General features: G+C 41.7%; 1 protein-coding gene across 4 annotated transcripts in view; it reads right to left on the bottom strand.

Moving 5' to 3' along the window:
- Positions 1 to 19,270, bottom strand: part of rubcnl (rubicon like autophagy enhancer) — a 122,558-nt gene that overhangs the window by 21,844 nt on the left and 81,444 nt on the right. For all 4 annotated transcript variants that reach the window (XM_073044595.1, XM_073044596.1, XM_073044598.1 and 1 more), the window contains 6 exons: positions 14,408 to 14,451; positions 9,872 to 9,989; positions 5,517 to 5,972; positions 4,109 to 4,206; positions 1,862 to 2,045; positions 295 to 408 (listed from right to left, as the gene is read on the bottom strand). In XM_073044595.1, coding sequence (XP_072900696.1) covers positions 295 to 408; positions 1,862 to 2,045; positions 4,109 to 4,206; positions 5,517 to 5,972; positions 9,872 to 9,989; positions 14,408 to 14,413 — 976 coding nt within the window. In that variant the 5' untranslated portion in view covers positions 14,414 to 14,451. The remainder of the gene's footprint in view (positions 1 to 294; positions 409 to 1,861; positions 2,046 to 4,108; positions 4,207 to 5,516; positions 5,973 to 9,871; positions 9,990 to 14,407; positions 14,452 to 19,270) is intronic.

The raw sequence follows: 19,270 nt of genomic DNA, 5'->3' as shown, positions 1-19,270 counted from the left end.
AAATGGAAATCTGAAGACCTACAGATGCTGAAAGTGGGAAATAAACGCAGTCAGTGAGCCAGTATTTATGAAAAGGGAAGCAGCCAACTTTCCAGTTTGAATATTCTTGACTAGAAGTTGACCATGCAGCAGCAGTTCATCCCCCAAGCTGATGACAGCTTCACAGACAAAGTGCACCACCCACAAAACCCTGGATATTTTACAGGGATAAAAATCCACCCCCCCCCCCCAGAGAAATGGGGACCATCAGTAAAGATTTTTTTTTAAAAAACCCAATTCTATTGACACCTGTACCTATTATCACAAAATCATCACAACCATCGTCATCAGCAGCAACAGCATCATCACCATTTTGATTGTCCTTGGAGACAACCTCAGACGAATCATCCAACTGTGTAGCAGAACCACCTGTAAAAGAAAGGCAGGCTAACAGAACCCATGTAACAAAAGCAGCTATCAGGAAGCTAATCAAAATAAGGTTACTTCAGGCATAAGCATCTAACATAATGAGAAGAGCTCAGTAATACACTTGTCAACAAATACTTCTATAATAGTGTTGTCATTTTTTTAAAAAAATGAATATTCCAAGAATTCAAGATGCAGAAGCAGCTGACAGTCTAACAGGCTTCAAAGTAACTGGGAATCAGGAGGTCAATGTAAACAAGCCAACCCGATAAGAAGAAACAACACTGCAATAGAGAACTACTGCAGCTTTATTGAAGTTTTTAAAAATTATAATGTTAGGGGGAAATATATAGAAAAGAGAACAATCAGGATTTTAGTTGATTTGTTCCAACTGAAGTGCAAGACAGAATTTATAAAGGAGACAGGAGCAAACTGAAATGCTAGAACCATAGAACTTTACAGCACAGAAACAGGCCTTCTGGCCCTTCTTGGCTGTGCCGAACCATTTTTCTGCCTAGTCCCACTGAACTGCACCTGGACCATATCCCTGCATACTCCTCTCATGCTAGGAACCAATGCTGCAAATGGAGTTTGTGCCAAGAGGGAAAAGCAAACTTTTAGCGTAACAGGAGCACTGTTAAGTCACAAAGATGGAATTAAAGTCACTGAGTAGAGTTCAAGATGGGCACAATTAGAGAAGCCCTGAAAAAAATAAATCAAGGAACACTGGCTGCCCCATAAATTGGCTGAATAGAAAGTTACAAGAATGGGCTGTTTGTGCCAAGTGCTCCGGTTTTCTCCACGTCCACGAGGTCTACCTGGTAGGTAAATAATCTACTGCAAAGCTTCCTTTAGCACAGCAAGCACCAAAAGGAGAGGTGACTGGCACGGGAGAGAAATAATGCAGCAGGCCTGCAGGGAAACAGTGCGATTAGAATTGGACACATTTATGAATCCTGAATCCTTACTTGTAGGGAGACCCTTTCATAATCCCACGAAAGTAACAGTCAAATGTTTCATGGCTCTGTGAACTTCAATTGCGAATGCTGTTTGCTTGCTTTTATTGTTTGGACGATTTGTTTTCCCCCTCTCTCTACACACTGGGTGCTCAACAGTCCTTTGTTTCAATGGGTTCTATTGGTTTCTGTGTGTTGTCTTCCTGCAGGCAGCCACAAATCTCACAGCTGTATAAAGTATATACACTTTGATAATAAATGTACTTTATTTTGCTCAGCCCAAGTTCCAAATTTATTCTGCAAGTTCCTAATCTTGAAATATTGCAATAATGCCTTTCAAAAAGTACAATATTCTGACTTTATATTAAGTCAAAAAAATTGCATTTGATTTATTTATCCTGATCATTTAAGATGCTATGCACATTTGACATTAGTTTTTAATCAAGTTATAACCAAAATGTTTTGATATTTAATATAGTCAAAACAGTTCAAATACTTACATTCAAACCCACTGTCTACAGAGTCAGAGTGTGATTCTTTCTTAATACAAGTTCTCAAATCTGATGTCTTAATAACATTACTGTTATCCTCTTCTCCCAGTTCGGCTTGCTCACACAAGATGTTGCATTTCAGATTCTCTAATGTCGCAATAACCAAGTCAGCAACAATAAAGTGTGTATTCTCCTACAAAACAGAAGCATTGACATATTGAATTCATGCAAGCCCAAGGTGCAATGATAATAAATAAACACAGATGCTTTGAAGTGAAGAGTGCTGGAGAACAGAAGGCACTTCTGTGCAGGGTGTAGGCTTGGACAAAGTGCATTTGCTTTGCTACACTCCCAGCATGCCCAAACTTCAAACAAGTCAAAAGAGCTCCTTTAAACTCATGGGCTCATTATGGGAAGGCTTATTCTACAGGAAGATGATTCAGGAGTTATACAAGACCCCATCTGCTACTCTATGGTGCAAGATTTTGTTCTAATGCAATTGGAAGTCTTAGTCAAAACCCTTATTCCAAAGGCCAAAAGGAAACTTGCACTTGTAATAGATCTGAACCACGTTAGTACAGGACAAGAAGGTTGAGGTTTTCAAAAAAAAAATATCAAAATCCTGGAACTCTTGCCAACAGTATTGTGGTATACCTACGCCAAAGGTCTATATCATTCAAAGCAGCAACTCACTGGGTATTTAAATGCTAGTAGAGCCTGCAAAACTCATTTCATATTCCTTGAATAAACAACAAAAACTGCTATTAAAAATTAATAGGATTATTCATTGCACAGTATTAGATTCCAATTCACCAATTCTCAGTAAGTGGAATAGCCCTGCATGCAGTAAAAGCAGACAGCATTCAGGCACAGAGCTGACAGATAGCAAGTAACCTTTGTGCCTCTAAAGTGCTGGACAATGATGACTTCCAACAAAGGAATCTAACCCTCCCAATGACATCACAGTCCATCGGTTTCCCCACCATCAATGTCACTGTTGACCAGAGGCTCAACAGGACAAACCACACGCTCTATAAATCGAGGCTACAAATACATTTCAGAGTTTAGGTGTCCTATGGCAGAGATTTGTCACCTAACACCAAGGCCTTTCTACCATGCACAAGTCAGAAGCAACACGGAGTTTGTCTCCTACTGGTGTGCAATGGCTGCAGTGTGCATCATCTACAAAGCGTATACGGTTATTTATCCTCGCTGTTCCAATAGAATCCACCAAACCTGCCACCTGTCAGAGGATATGACATCACCTGCGGTGAACTTCGCCATCTGCAGGTAGTTGTTTTCTCACCAAGCTGCATGTCATCCTGACTTGGAATGGATCAGCCCATGATAAAATGGCAGAACAGACTCAACGGGCTGAATGGTCTAATTGTGCCCCTGTATCTTGTGCCCCTGTATCTCTAGCTCTTCATTTAAACCCTGAAACTCCCTCCCCAATGGCATTTCTGGGAAGTCCACCCATGACTTATTTTTAAAGTATGAAATGCCTTCAACTAACTGGAAGTTGCCTGGTTCTGTAAAATAATGGAAGCCCCGATGAACTACAAAACTTGTGATTCCATTTGCTTTACGAGCTTTACAATCCACTTTCAAAAGATCTACATATCCATACACATAAATTTTCAAGTTTAAAATCTGTTTTAAGGTAGAGTTACGCTATGTGCAATCAAGTTATGGAACTAACCAAGTCCCCACTTTCCCTCCCCAGATAATAATCGATTCTCTTCAGATTATACCATTCATCTACACACTGTATCAAAAAGGAATGCAGAGCACCCAGAGGAGAATTTACAAATTCCAGAGAGCACCAGAGGTTAGGATAGGGGCCATGGATATCATGAGGCAGCAGTTCAGCCAGCTGCAACACTGGTTGGAGTAATGCTTATGCTTATTTTCAGCTTCTTCAAGTAATTCTCCACCCCCCACAAAAAAATAACACCCCTTAAACACTAAAGTACCGCTGATGGTTTACCACAGTTAAACTTACTCAGCAGAAGATGGCCGCATTTACAAATGGATCAAAATTAACATAATATTGAATCCACACATTCTATAGTCAGCTTTAAAAACATTTCATATTCTGGCAAATAAAAACATGTTAGGGATAGCTGGGGATCAAACTGACATTTTTCTTGCAGTAGTCCCAAATGTAACCAACCAAATTTCATCAAAAAGTAAAGGACAATTAGTAAGTGAGATCTTCATGAAGATGAAACTGAAGAAAGAGAAAAATCTTACCTTTTCCTGAGCTTTGCTGGCACTGAAGCTTGGATTAGAGAGATAACTTGTGTATATAATTGTTTCTGGGCTGTTTCTCTGACAATTCTGTGCTTTGTCTATGGAAGGAAAGGCTTCATATTAGACTACAAAGTAGGAATTAGGAAAATTTGAGGAATTAAGCTGTTTGCTCCAAACAATGAGTACAGATTTTTATCAATAGTACAATTTTAATCATTTGATTCCAGCTAAATAACAAAAGTGAAATGCAGGAAGCACCCTCCGGTCAGGCCATATCTGCAAAATGAGAAACTGTTAGCATTTCTAATAATTGATCTGTAATAACCTTAACTCTGTTTCTCTTCTTGCCGATACTGCTAGACCTGATGAACATCCCTGAAATCTTCAATTTTTATTTCAGACTTCCTGCATTTGCAACTTCTTCTCTTTGCTTTCCAGCACATCAATTGACATTTTACAGATGGCCTCTCAACTGCTAGGACCACAAGACTCATGCTGCTAATAGCAAATTCATTGCCCATTCATAAACTGCCAGCTTCTTGGTCTCTCCTGCCCTGTGCAAACTCTGAAAAGCATCAATGACTATCCTCCCATTGTTGCTTGCAACCACAGGGATTTCACACCTGGAGCTCAGATAGCAGTTGGTAACAATTCTCTTATTTCCTACCATAAACCTTTCCTAAAAGTTAGAGCTGCCTCAGGTTGCCTGCAAATTCAAGGAAGTGGCTTTGTCTAGCATCCCTGGAGTAACTAACTTCTGGGAATAAAAGAGGGCACTGTGATCCCTTGGTACTCAGCTGACAACAGGTGCCAGAAAGTCACCTAGAAACACAAGGCTTAAATGCATTAACTTGTTCAACCTTGGCAAGCCAGGATATTATTGCAACTGGTGCTCTAAAGAATTAACATTTTGCAGTTTGAATAGTGACACAGCCAGGACAACTGAAGACCTGACTTTCATAAATAGGCCCAGAATGTCAGGAACATCTTCAACTGATTTATGAAATCTGTGCTTATATTGACGACTACAATTGGTATACACAATGATCAATAATCTATAGTCAGACAGTAATAAGTCAATCTCCTGTGCAAAGCTATGTTGGAACAAAATAACAATAGTTATTGGAAAATATACCACATAAATTATATTAAATCTACAGCACAGAAACATAACTACTCTATGCCAGTCCTCACCATCCAACCTTACTAATCCAACCACCATCGATCCCTGACTTCCTTCCAAACCACTTCTACCCCCAATACATCAAAGAACAGCCTAGTATGTGTGATGGAACTCCATTTGCTATTCAGCCAGCCAATCTAGGGGCCCTTCAGATCGTCCAGGTTTTAGTATCATCCTCATCAGCTCTAACCATCAACCTGATATCATTGATACTCATTACTTTACCCGGACAGTTGCTCCCGTGAGGAGGTTGATTTGTAAGAGCAACCATCGATGGACTGCCATCAGTGAAGACTGTGCACTTGGTAGCTGTTGACTGTACAGAAAGGAGGAATTTATTGAAGGCATTGGAAATTACATGACTTGAGGACAGCTCAGGTGATGCCGACAATGAATTGTTACTACACGAGTAATCTTTGGATGTTGTCATTGGAATCCCAACACTCTGCTGCTGTTCACCATCTCTGCTCCAACTGTGCCAAATCTTTTTTGCACTTGTATCCTGCAGTAAAGTCTGTGAAGAAAGCCTTGTATCAGGAGTACATTCTTCTGTGGATGGTTTGAAGCCATCGTATGATTCCAACACAGACACCAGGATCTCTTTGATTGATGCTGCTTTGCTTGAGTATTGTCCTGAACTCAGTGCAGTCTGGCCCATGACCACTGGTCTGGAGTATTCATCTGAAACGAGAGACACAAGGGCAAGCTGAAATACTGGTAGCACTTTAAATTAATAAAGTGTCTCGAAAAGGATAGATAAGTGCCAAGATCATCTCAAATTTATTCATTTGCTAAGTGCTTCCCCAATACGAAAACAATTTACAGATGTACAGTGGAGAGCTTTCTAAATGGCTGCATCACTGTCTAGTACGGGGAGGGGGATTACTGCACAGGATTGTAGTTACAGAGAGGTGTAAAGTTAGTCAGCTCCATCATGAGTACTAGCCTCTGTAGTATCCAAGACTTCAAAGAGTGGTGGCTTCCATCAAAGACACCCACCACACAGGACATTCCCTCTTCTCACTGTTACCATCAGGAAGGCACACACTCAGCGATTCAGGAACAGCTTCTTCCCTTCTGCCATCCCATTCCTAAATGGACATTGAACCCTTGGACACACTACTTCTTTGCATGACTTATTTTAACTAATATACACATGTATAATTACTGTAATTCAGTTTTCTCTATATTTATCATGTATTGCATTGTAATGCTGCCAAAAAGTTAACAAATTTCATGACATGTCCAGGTAATATTAAACCCAATTCTGATTTATAGAGGAAAATCAGCTCTCTCGGATTCAAACCTACTCGTTCGTGCCTGGAACCTTAAAATTAGCATCTGCTACAGACAGGGTGCTGATGTTGGAATGAAGGCTGCCTACTCAGACCCCTGCTCCCCATTAAAAAGGAGGAACTGAAATTCTATATGGGCCCCTCATGTTGGAGTGGAGTGATGGATCAATAGGGAAAATTAACATTCCTTTAAAAAAAAAATCAGCTAGAACTATATGCAAATTCATTAATCTCTATTGGGCATTCAGACTTGCCATCTCCACCACCTCACTATCATCGGACTGCCTCTCACTCATTACAGTACCTCATCAAAATCAACCTGTTAAACTGATTGCAAAGATTTCAGTAGCACTGGGACACATCAATTCTATAGCCACAGATTACCTCCAGAATCCAATCCCATACTTGGTAAAATTAGACTAAATGTGTTATCAAGTCAAGGAAAATGCAGTCTAGTGGGTATAATGCGACTCACATTAAGTTACCAGCTCAAGCAATATAGGTTCACACAATCCAGGGTCATACCAGAAAGCCCCTTTGCTCTATTAGCAACCTCCTTACCCGTTACTGATTCTATGTCAACTATGTTCCAGCAATAAATCAGCCCACTTGCCTTCCCTAGTGCCCACTGCTTCAGATGGCTCAAAAATCACCTTCTGAAGCTGGTCTTAAAGTACTTCACCTCCTGTAGCAATGTCACTTCATCCTTTTTAATTACCAACTGAACAATTTGCACTCTTCCCTGCAACTGTAGCCCTCTCTTCCATGATTTGAATCTCCTGTGCTTTCAAATACTTTCTCAAAGCCCACTTCACACCAAGCTCGTAATAACTTCCAACACCTAAACATTGAAAATTTCTTCACCAGCAGCACCTCCACCCCCTAAAGTGGTTTTCTCAACATTGGAAACCACATAGTGAGCACCAAATACAGTAACCTAAACTAAAAGAGTCAGGTCAACATCACTGACGCATGTTGTGAAATTTGTCTTTGCAACTGCTGTACAATGCAATAGATTACATAAACAAAAAACTGAATTAAAGTATATATTAGTTAAGTAGTGCGGTAGTGTTCATGGGTTCAATGTCCATTCAGAAATCGGATAGCAGAGGGGAAGAAGTTGTCCCTGAATCATTAAGTGTGCACGTTCAGGTTCCTGTACCTCTTTCCTGACTGAAGCAATGAGACCAGAGCATGCCCTGGGTAGTGATGGATGCTGCCTTTTTGAGGCATTCACAAGTCAATTACCACTTCATCTGAAAGGAGTGGTTGGGTCTGGGATGGGGTAAAAGTACAGTCATTGCACTCCCCGCATTTGCAAGGCAAGTGGCTGATGAAGATGGAAGTGGAGATCATGGAGGAGCTGCTGAGGAAAGAATCCATTTAAAATACTGACAAGGAACGACAAAGACATCTTTGGTAGCAGCAAGTTGAAAGCAGGAGATTCTGGAATATTGTGCATTAAAACATGGATACTGGTGGAACAGAATGATTCTTGTTTAGCAGGCTGCATTTAATACTCAATGTGGTTCTCGTTACACTGGTGAATGCATTACAGATTGGATAATAGCTTTGCAAAGCTTTTCCATTCACACCACCTCTAGCTTCCTGCCACTGTCATGTTAATCATGCATCCAATTCCAATTTTCTCATCTGCGGCTCCAGAACACAAGCTTGGGGAACAGCAACTCAAAAGTTCCAAGTAAATGCATTATCAAAGTACGTCTATGTCACCATATACCTCCTTGAGATTCATTTTCTTGCAGGTATTCATTGTGGAACAAACTGACAATGACAGCATAGCAGTTAGCATGACTATTACAGCTCAGGGTGTCAGAGTCTGGAGTTAATTCCAACATCATCCGTAAGGCGGCTGAACGTCTTCCCTATGGAATGTGTGGGATTCCTCCAGGTGCTCCAGTATCCTCCCACAGTCCAAGGACACGCTGGTTAGGAGGTCTCAAACAAGAGAGAGAGAGACACACACACACCACCACCACAGGAATTCAGCAGGCCAGGCAGCATCTATGGAAAAGAAGTGAATCGACGTTTCAGGCCGAGACCCTTTGTCAGAACTGGGGGAAAAAGATGAGTAGATGTTAAAGGTTTGGGACTGGAGAGAGAAGTACAAGGTGATAGGTGAAACCTCATCTTACAATTCTCTCTCTCCCTCTCCTCTGCCACCTTTTTTCAATCTACTCATCTTTTATCTCCAGTCCTGCCAAAGGGTCTCAGCCCGAAATATTGACCGTACTTGCCCCACCCCCACTGACGCTGCCTGGCTGCCGAGTTCCTCCGGCATTTTGTGTGTGTTGTTTAGATCAGTAGGTTAATCCACACAGGTTTGTAGGCAAATTCTCCTGTGATTAGACTAGGGTTATAATCGGGGGGAGGATTGCCGAGCAGCACAACTCAGAGTCAAAAGGGCCAGTTCTGCACGGTGTCTCAATAAATGAGCAAAGAAAACACCACAGAATCAATGAAAAGCTACACACAAAGACTGACAAGCACTGTGCAAATACAAAAAAAACATAATAAATAATATTGAGAACAGGTTGTAGAGTCCATAGATTGTAGATAGTTCAGTGTGAGGGAGTGAAGTTATTCACACTGTTTCAGGAGCCTGATGGGGTGAACATTAGTAAGCTGGTGTTGTGAGACCCAAGGCTCTTGTACCCCTTTCCCCATCTTCATTTTCTCTCAGCATACACACAAGATTCAACCATTTCAGATGAGGAACCTTACCAGTGTGATCAGAGCTGGCTAGTTCTGATGAAAAAAAATCAGCAGTTTGTAACATTGTTGTTTATTTCCCACCCCTCCCCAACCTTCTGGGTATCGCCAACATTCTCTCACTTCTTACTTATAATGGCCATGTTCTCCATTTGGTGTTTCTAACCGACACGGTGCTTTTCAGCAACCTTGTTCAGGTTCAGCACACGTTTGACACCATAGTAACAGAATATAATAACTGGCTCATTAAAACAACATCTAGACAGATTAGATAGGAAGCAGTCTCTACAAAATACAAACAAGAGTAAATCTGCAGATACTGGAAATCTGAGCAAGGCACAGAAAATGCTGGAGGAACTCAGCAGGCCAGGCAGCATCTAGGGAAAGAGAAGGATTTCACGTGGAAACATTCCTTTTTTGACTGTACTCTTTTCCTAGATGCTGCCTGGCCTGCCGTGTTCCTGCAGCATTTTGTGTGTGTTTCTACAAAATACACTTCAGTTCCACTAAAGTACAATTCCACTAGATTGCTAAAAAGATTAAAACAATTACCTGCAAATACTGATGAGCCCAGCAACTGGGGCAAAGGACACAAGGTGTTCAGATGGAAACCTGAAGTAGAGATATTCTCTGCCTCAGCTACAGGAAATAGATTATTCTCTCTTCCCAGCTGTTAAGAGTGCAGAGAACAAGTTCAGATTCACACAAAGTACCAATTATCCAGTAGTAGTTAAATCAATGAAGCTATAACGAGGCCTGGATTGGGGAAAGGAGAACTTCAACCAAGCAATTTGATTGGTGTAAAACTGGGTGGAAAGAGGCTTTAATCAATCATATGATCGTGACCAAACCTCCTTTAAAGAAACACCATTAACAGTCAACAATGGTTTGATAAGTACTTTGTTCATTTAGTTCAGATTACCGAAATGTGCTTCTCCCGTTTGCTTGGCTGAAATAACTTTACAACTCTTATGGTTCTTCCCATTTCCAGATTTTCCAAACCCCATTTCAATGAAGACATTGCCCCTTTAAGATTGTTTAGGTTAGACATTTTAAACCAATTATCCTCTCCAATTTACTATTCCAATCAGCATTCTTCACTGAAAATTAAAGAGGTGTGTTTAACTTCACTTCTCTGCATAGATTATACTGTGTGAACTCTGTATCTTTCTTTAAAGTTGTGAATAAGCCATTTATGTTAAATTCTAATTTTATGATGGATATACTGCTATGGCAGTAAAACATATCTGTTAACAATAACCAACTTTCAACTGAGGAAAAGTTGACGCATTATAATGTTAGTTTCAGTATTTCATTATCCATCCAAATGCGTCTGCCCTGTAGGATTTTCTGTTTTAATTTCAATGTAATCTTTTGAGTTATTATAATATGATCACTAAGACTGCTGCTTGTTTATATTTTCTTTCAGGCTTTTCACCCAGCATGTCCCCAAAGCTGAGCCATTTCAGTTCAAAAGGCTGGACAATGAAACAGCTACCGACCCACCCCTCACTAGAACAAATGGATTTTTATTATTTGTCAAAACCACAGATAATCCCAACCAGCAACACCCCAACCTAGTTGATTCCGTGCTCAATCTCAATCATGCATTTGAGACCAGTTACTAACGTTCAACAGGCTCTCACCACCAGTGGAATGCCTCTGGTAAAATCTGTAACCTTTCCCAAATATCAACTTTGCCCGTAAAATCACAGACGAAGATAAGGAACTGGCGTCTAATATGGCTATCCTCATCTTCAAATCAGAAATGCACAACGTCAAATCAGAAATGCACAACGTCAAAACAGACCCTTCCATCCATCCAGTCCACCTTGATCATTAATGATCCATTTGCACTATTTCCTACTTAAATCCCATCATTTTATTCTCCCTGCATTTACATCAATTGCCCCCAGAGGGCAATTGTCTACACACGCGAGGCAATTAAACTACCACCCTGCAAGTCTTTGGGGGGAAGGTGGAGCACCCAGAGGACACCCATGTGTTCAGAGGGAGGATGTGTAAAACACAAACAGGGTTGAACCTGTCTCTCTGGTGCTATGAGGCAGCAGCTGTGTTGCCGTGCAGTAGCAGAAAGCAGAAGTGGTAGCATAACAACAACTGATTTTCCAGAGTGGTTGCTCAACACCTGATGACTCGGATGATTTTTAACCAAGAGATTGCCAATGCAGAAATGGAAATGGAAAAAAATTCAGTCAACGTTCGGGCTGAGACTCTTCAGAAGGACTGGAGAAAAGGAGGTGAGTGGAGTTAAAAGGTGGGGGGGGGGAGGGAGAAACACAGGGTGAGAGGTGAAACGGGGAGGGGGAGAGGTGAAGTAAAGAGTTGGAAAGTTGATTGGTGAAAGAGGTACGGGGCTGGAGAAGGGAGAATCTAATAGGAGAGGGTAGAAGGCCACGGAAGAAAGAGAAGGGGGAGGCAATGGGCAGGCAAGGAGATAAGGTGAGAGAGGGAAAAGGGGATGGGGAAATGGAGAGGGGGCATTACTGGAAGTTTGAGAGATCGACGTTCATGCCATCAGGTTGGAGACTACCCAGACAGAATATCAGGTGTCGCTCCTCCAGTGTGAGTGTGGTCCATCACATCGATGGAGGAGGCCATGGACAGACATATCAGAATGGGAAGTGGAATTAAAATGGGTGGCCACTGGGAGGTCTCACTTTTTCTGGCAGACGGAGTGTAGGTGCTCAGAGAAGTGGTCTCCCAATCTACATTGTGTCTCACCGATATTCAGGAGGCCACATTGGGAGCGCCGGACACAGTATATGACCTCCAACAGACTCACAGGTGGTGTGTCGTCTCACCTGGAAGGACTGTTTGGGGCCCCGAATGGCAGTGAGGGAGGAGGTGTAGGGGCAGGAGTGCCACTTGTTCTGCTTGCAAGAACCCGTCACCAATCTTGACCTCTCCATAGAGCACTGTGTGCAGTTCCGATTGCCACACTCTAGAAAGCTTGTGATTACGCTACTGAATGTGCAAAGGAGATTCACTAGGACGTTGGTTGGATTGGGAGGACTTTAGCTATGAGGAGAAGCTGGATGGGTTGGGCTTGTTTTACCTGAAGCAAAGGAGCTGAGGGATGATGTGATAGAAGCACAGTTAGGATAGACATCATTCCCAAATGTAATCATTCATTTGTCAAAGCCTCAGGTTCTGATATCTCAAAACCAAAAATGCTCTTCGGTCCTCTCTCCACCTGTAAGGTACTTGTTAAAAGCTAACTCGTCATTCCAGTTTTTGTGCATTTCTTCATAATCACCTGAAGTTGCTCGATCCCTCGTGTGAAGCTCTGGATAAACGTTGCTGTGCTACAGATAGCTTAAACTTGTTGTTGTTTATCATTCACAACACTTATCAGTTAGAGAGCTGGGTGAGAAAAGATTTGTTAAAGGAATAAAACTGATCTCTAATTTTCTGAAAATTTTCTTTAAAAAGGTGAATATATCCACCTGACACTATACTGAAGCTTCAGAACTGATTACATTCTCAATGTGGGGCTTGGCCCTTAGCCCAGAGTACAAATACCACCAACTCAACAAGGCCAACACTTGTACCAATAAATTGTTTTATTTACATCTGGAGTTTGATGACAAGAGAGCATCCCAGATTTCATATTGGTGACATCCCTATTGGCGACATCCCTATTGGCAACAACATGTCTTTGTTAATTCTTGGATGAAATGGACATAATCCCAGATGGTCAAGTCCAACTAAGAATGACATCTGACATCACCATAGACTTATAGGTCTAATTTCTCAACAGTTACAAATGTGCAACAGCATCTGCAAAAGGAAGGAACCGTCCTTTGCAATGAAAATGGAACATGATGTCTTCAAAAACCAGACCCAAAACTCATGTTCTCACATCACAACAGCATCAAAATGCTTTGTATGCTCCTGAGTTCTGTTAAAGGATTCATGCCCTTTTTAATGCAAAGTCCTTAGTCCCAAAAATAAAGAAATCCTAAGTATTTGTAAGAAAATTACATAAGTGAAATGTGCAATTGTAGATTATAATATACTGTACAGTTCACTGTACAATACACTTTACATGGTACTCGAAAAGGAAGAATATGCTGGAAGATATGCAGGCTGGTGTAAATACTTCACCCACCTTATTGATAAATCCTTCAGTTCCACACTTTCTTATAAGATTATCTATAAAAGCCATCATTCCTTGGAAATTGTCTCAACATTTTCACTATTCATTACATTAAGTTTCTCCAAACTTTGTTGCCAAGTTCATAGCTCAGTTTCTAGGCTCATTTATAGATGAAGCCATTTCAACGCTCTCCAAGTTCAGGAGGGAATTTGGGAGAACGTATACCAGTCCTCATGGGAGGGTCAGCAGTGGAAAGAAAAGAGCAGTGTCAAGTTCCTGGGTATCAACATCTCAGAAGATCTACTATGGGCCCAACATGTCAAAGAATTACAGAGAAGACACCAGTAGCTCTACTTCATTAAGAGCTTGAGGAGATTTGATCTGTTAATAAACACTCTTACAAATTTCTATAGATACTGTACTGTGAGGAGTATTTGGACTGGTCGCACCACAGTCTGGTATGAAGCCTCCAATGCACAGGATCACAAGAGACTGCTAAGGTTTGTAGACTTAGTCAGCTCCGTTGCAAGCTCAAGCCTCACCGCCATCGATGACATCTTCAAAAGGTGATGCCTCAGAGAAGGCAGCTTCCATCATTAAGGACCCTCACCACCCGGGACACGCCCTCTCTTTTCGTTACTACCATCAAGGAGTTGCACGAATCTGAATGCCCACACTCAGTGATTCAGGTACAGCATTTTCCCCCTCTGTCATCAGATTTCTGAACAGACTATGAACCCTACCTTGTTATTCCTTTTTTCACTTTTTCTTTCTTTGTAACTTTTGTATTTTTATGTCTGCACACTGTAGTGCTGCCACAAAACAACATTACATATCAGTGATAAAAATCTGATTCTGATCCCAGAGTTGGTTTAAATGAGTTTAGCTAATACCTTTTCTAGATGAAAACATCCCAGGCAAATGACATTCTGTTGTTAAAAAGGGCAGAACTCTTAAAATGTTACCTTCATTGATAGTCAAGGCATCTCCTCATCTTCATGCACATTTTCTGTGGAAATACAGTATAATTAATTCATTTTTAGAAATTTGGTTGTTAATTAAATGATAAACATATATGAGCATGACAATTTATTAAATAGGACTCTACCAGTATTAGCAACAGCTGTCAGCATGGCTGGCAAACACAAATTGTAAATTCACAAAGTGTCATGTGGTTATGGTGGTAAGACAAGGAGAGTTTGCCTATTACATCAGAACATTAAAATAAGAGCAAGAGGCTCCTCAGGTCTACTCCACTAGTCGATAAGATCATAGCTGATCTGATCTTAGCCTCAGATCCAATTTCCCACCTGGAATCCCTTACAACCAAAACAATATCTTTCTTGAAACATAGTCAACCTTATCAAGGGTGGAGAATTTCAAATATTCAGAGTCAAGTTTATTATCACTCACCTAGTAAAGTTTGTTGTTTTGTGGTGGCAGTTCAGGGCAAAGGAATACAAATAGAGGGCAAACTATGTTAATATCAAGGTCATGGACCAGAAATCTGAGAGCAGAGGACAAGCAGCTGTTTCTGAATCTTTGAGTGTGCCTCTTCGGACTCCTATACCTTTTTTCTGATGGTAGCACGTCCTGGATGGTGACAATCAGTAGTGATGATGCCACCTTCTTGAGTTACCAACTCCCTCTGAGAGAATTTCCTCCTCATTGTTGCCTTAAATAGGCACTTCATATTCTAAAGCTACGCCCCCATTCTGGAATTCCCCATCAGGGGAAGCCTCCCCTCAAATTTCACGAGAAACCAACTTTAGAAGAAGGAATTGTGAGACTGTATGATCAGACATGGATGAGTAAAAGGAAGTTTTGGTGGATGATACTGGCTGGGCACTGTAAACGTGTCAACTAACTGGCTGGAATATTCAAAGACATCTTCAATCTCCCACAGCTGCAGTCGGAGATTCCCACTTGGTTCAAAGGGGCATCAATTATCCTGGTGCCCAAGAAGAGCAGAATGAGTTGCCTCAATGACTAGTGCCCAGAAGCACTTATGTGCTCTGTGAATGGGTGTTTTGAGAGGTTGGTGATGGCTAGGTTTAACTCCTGCCTGAGCAAGGACCTGGACCTGGTACAATTGATCTACCCCCAAGACAGGTCTAAAATGAATGCAATCTCATTGGCTCTCCACTTGGCTTTGGACCATTTGGACAACAGTGATACCTACATCAGGGTGCTGTTTATTGATTTCAGCTCACCTTCATCCCCTCAGTATTAACCAGCAAGCTTCAAAACCTGGCCTCTGTACTCCCTATGTAACTTCCTCATCCTCACTGACACAACCCCGTTTCATTGCTACAATCAGCAAGGAGGTATGGGAACTTGAGGGACCATACTCAATGATTTCTGACCTGTCCATGAACACTACCCCTTTATCCCTTCTATTGTCCACTATTCATTATTTTATAATTTTTGTAATTTTTATGTCACCATGCTGTACTGCTGCCACAAAACAACACTTTCCATGTCAAATAGGTCAGTGATAGTAAACAAACACCAGAAAGTCTGTAGATTCTGGAAATCAAAGCAACACACACACGCACGCACGCACCCACCCCCCCCCCCCCACCCCCACCCGGAGGAACTCGACAGGCAGCATCTATGGAAAACAAAATAAACAGTCGATGCTTTGGGCCGAGACCCTTCATCAGTACCCCTGATCATCAGGTCCTGAAGAAGGGTCTCGGCCGAAACGTCGACTGTTTACTCTTTTTCATAGACATTGCCTGGCCTGCTGAGTTCCTCCAGCATTTTATGTGTGTGTTGTTCAGTGGTTTTTAAAATAGGGTACAATTTATGTAAGTATGAATAGCTGGAAAAGTAATCAAAACTCGTTTTGATTCATCTGTGGCTCAGTGGAAAGATTTGCATCAGACGAGATGAAGCTGGCTCATCTTTTTTTTTGAGATTCAGTTCACAGATAGAGTCATAGAGCATGACAGCACAGAAATAGGCCCTTTGGGCCATCTAGTCTGTGCTGATCTGTTATCCTGATAGTTCCCATCAACCCACACCACGCCCCTCCAATCCATATACTTCTCCAAATTTCTCTTAACTGTTGAAATCAAGCCTGCGTCCACCACTTCCTCTGGCAGCTTGTTCCACCCCCTCACCGTGTGGAATGATTGTGGGTGCTAGGCTGGCTGGTTTGAGAAACTGCTGATCTCGCCACAACAGTCTTTAGAGTTTACAGAGAATGGTGTGAAAAATAGAAAGCATCCAGTGGGCGGCAGTTCTTTGGGTGAGAGAGAGGTCAGAGGAGAATGGCCAGACTGAATGGCTGACAGGAAGGCGATAGTAACTCAAGTAATTACTCGTTACAACAGTGACGTGCAGAAGAGCATCTCTGAAAGCACAACATGTCGAAACCTGAAGTGGATGGGCTACAGCAGCAGAAGACCATGAGCAGTCACTCAGCGGCCACTTTATTGGGTACAGGAGACACAGTGAAGCGGCCGTCGTGTGTATCTGTAGAAGCCCTTGAAATTCTCTTTCACCTTGTCTGCAGGTGCAATATCATGCATTCTTTTAGCCTTTCTGATTTGTCTCTTGGGTGTTCTTTTGCGTTTCTTGTACTCCTCAAGTGCTTCATTTGTTCCTTGCTGCCGACACCTTATTCTTCTACTCAACTGGGACCTCAATATCCCTCAAAAACCAAAATTCCCCAAACTTATTAGCCTTGCCTTTCATTCAAATAGGAATATAAGACCATAAGACGTAGAAGCAAAATAGGGCCATTCAGCCCATCAAGTTTTCTCTGCTATGCCATCGTTGCTAATTTATTATCCCTCTCAACCCCATTCACCTTATCTTATCCCCATAACCTTTGATGCACTTACTAATCAAGAACCTATCAATCTCTACTTTAAATATACCCAATGACTTAGCCTCCACTGCTGTCTATGAGAATGAATTCCATAGATTCACCATCCTCTGACTAAAGAAATATCTGCTCAACTCTTTCTATCCACAGCCTGAGAACAGAAAGATGTTCTTCTATCCACAGACTGTGCCGTCTCCACTATAGGAAACATCCTCTTCACATCCACTCTATCTAGGCCTTTCAACATTCGATAGACCTCAATATGATCCCTCCTCATCCTTCTAAACTTCAGTGAGAATAGACCCAGAGCCATCAAACAAACCTCATATGTTAACCCTTTCATTCACAGGATCATTCTCGTGAACCTCCTCTGGATCCAGTCCAGTCCCAGCACATCCTTTCTTAGATAAGCGGCCCAAATCAGCACACAACATTGCCCGTGCAGTCTGACCAATGTCTTATGAAGCCTCGGCATCACATCCTTGCTCTGACATTCTTGTCCTCTCGAAATTACTGCTAACGTTGCATTGGCCTTCCTCACCACTGACTCAACCTGCAAATTGCCCTTTATGGATCTTGCACAAGGATCCCCAAATCCCTTGACATTTCTGATTTTTGAATTTTCTCCCCGTTTAGAAAATAGTCTGCACCTTTGTCCCTTCTGCCAAAGTGCATGACTGTGCAACTCCTTACGTTATATTCTATCTGCCTCATCTTTGCTCATTCTCAGAATCTGTACAAATCCTTCTGCAGAATTCCCTGCTTCCACAACGCTGCCTGCCCACACACCTATCTTGGTGTTGCACACAACCGTGGCCACAAAGTCAGCAAATTGTTCAAATGTAATACCCTGATTTAGACCGTGCTTTGTTGCTGCTGGGTATTTTATTTTCTGCAGGTCATCTCAAGATGCAAAGTGTTCCTTGAATTAGATTGTACAATTGCGTATATTTTTACTGTTTAAAATAATAATTCGGTTGATTAAGTTAGGCTTGTTGTAATAGCCAATAGGACTTGTCTTGTTAACGTTTTGTCCAATAAGATGCCCCGGAACATTCTAGCGGGATCGAGGGTAGCCATTTTCTGGAGCGAGTGCAGGTTTTGGAAGAAGAGAGAAGGAAAATGGAAACAGACAACAAACATAGCAGAAGAGCACAAACTCATTTGGAAGGACAGATACTGCTCAGAAAATCCTCGTGCAGACAATGGTCTCGCGGATAACGTGCAGATAACTTTTGATTAGCTGGTTATCACACGGCATTGGAGAAAATTCAAGATGCCTTGTCCTTGGACATTACTTGGATATTTATCTAGAAAATTCAGAAAACTCTTTAGCCACATCAGCCAACTCTATGCAGGCTCTGGAAAACGCTTTTGGCGCTACTGAAAATTCAGCTGATTTTATGGTGAAGTTCAGACACACATTCTAAGAGGATGGAGAGAAGCTCTCCGCCTACCTTTTCGGGTTAGATAAATTGCTGCATTGTTTGTACCGTAAAGGGGGCATTCAGCTGTCCGAGATAAATCACTTAAGAGTGGAGCAATTTGTGAAGGTTTCACTGTCACAAGACAGTTGCTCTACATATTCGAATGAGCCACAAGATGCATGATCCTCCATCTTTTACTGAGTTACTTTGAGAAGTTAGAGAGGAGGAAAGTATGATTGAGGAACAAAATGTTTCCAAACGTTGAGGGAAGGACTTCAGTTCACAAACAAGAGAAAATTTGCAGATGCTGGATATCAAAGCAATGCGCACAAAATGCTGGAGGAACTCAGCAGGCCAGGAGCAGGCAGGCTCTACGGAAAAGAGCACAGTCGATGTTTTGGGCTGAGACCCTTCATCTGGACTGTCTTCATTTGTAGTCTCTGTTGCTAAAGTGACCTCTGATTCCACACAGGTAGAGTTTTAGAGATATGAGGTGAAAAGGCTTTAGACTGAGATGACTCAGTTGATGCCTGCTAAGCATGACACGTCCACTCGGAAACCCG

Source organism: Hemitrygon akajei, chromosome 5, assembly GCF_048418815.1.
Source record: "Hemitrygon akajei chromosome 5, sHemAka1.3, whole genome shotgun sequence".
NCBI classification, from domain to species: Eukaryota; Metazoa; Chordata; class Chondrichthyes; order Myliobatiformes; family Dasyatidae; genus Hemitrygon; species Hemitrygon akajei.
Note: the sequence above shows the minus strand (reverse complement) of the source record. Positions and strands in the feature narration are given on the sequence as shown.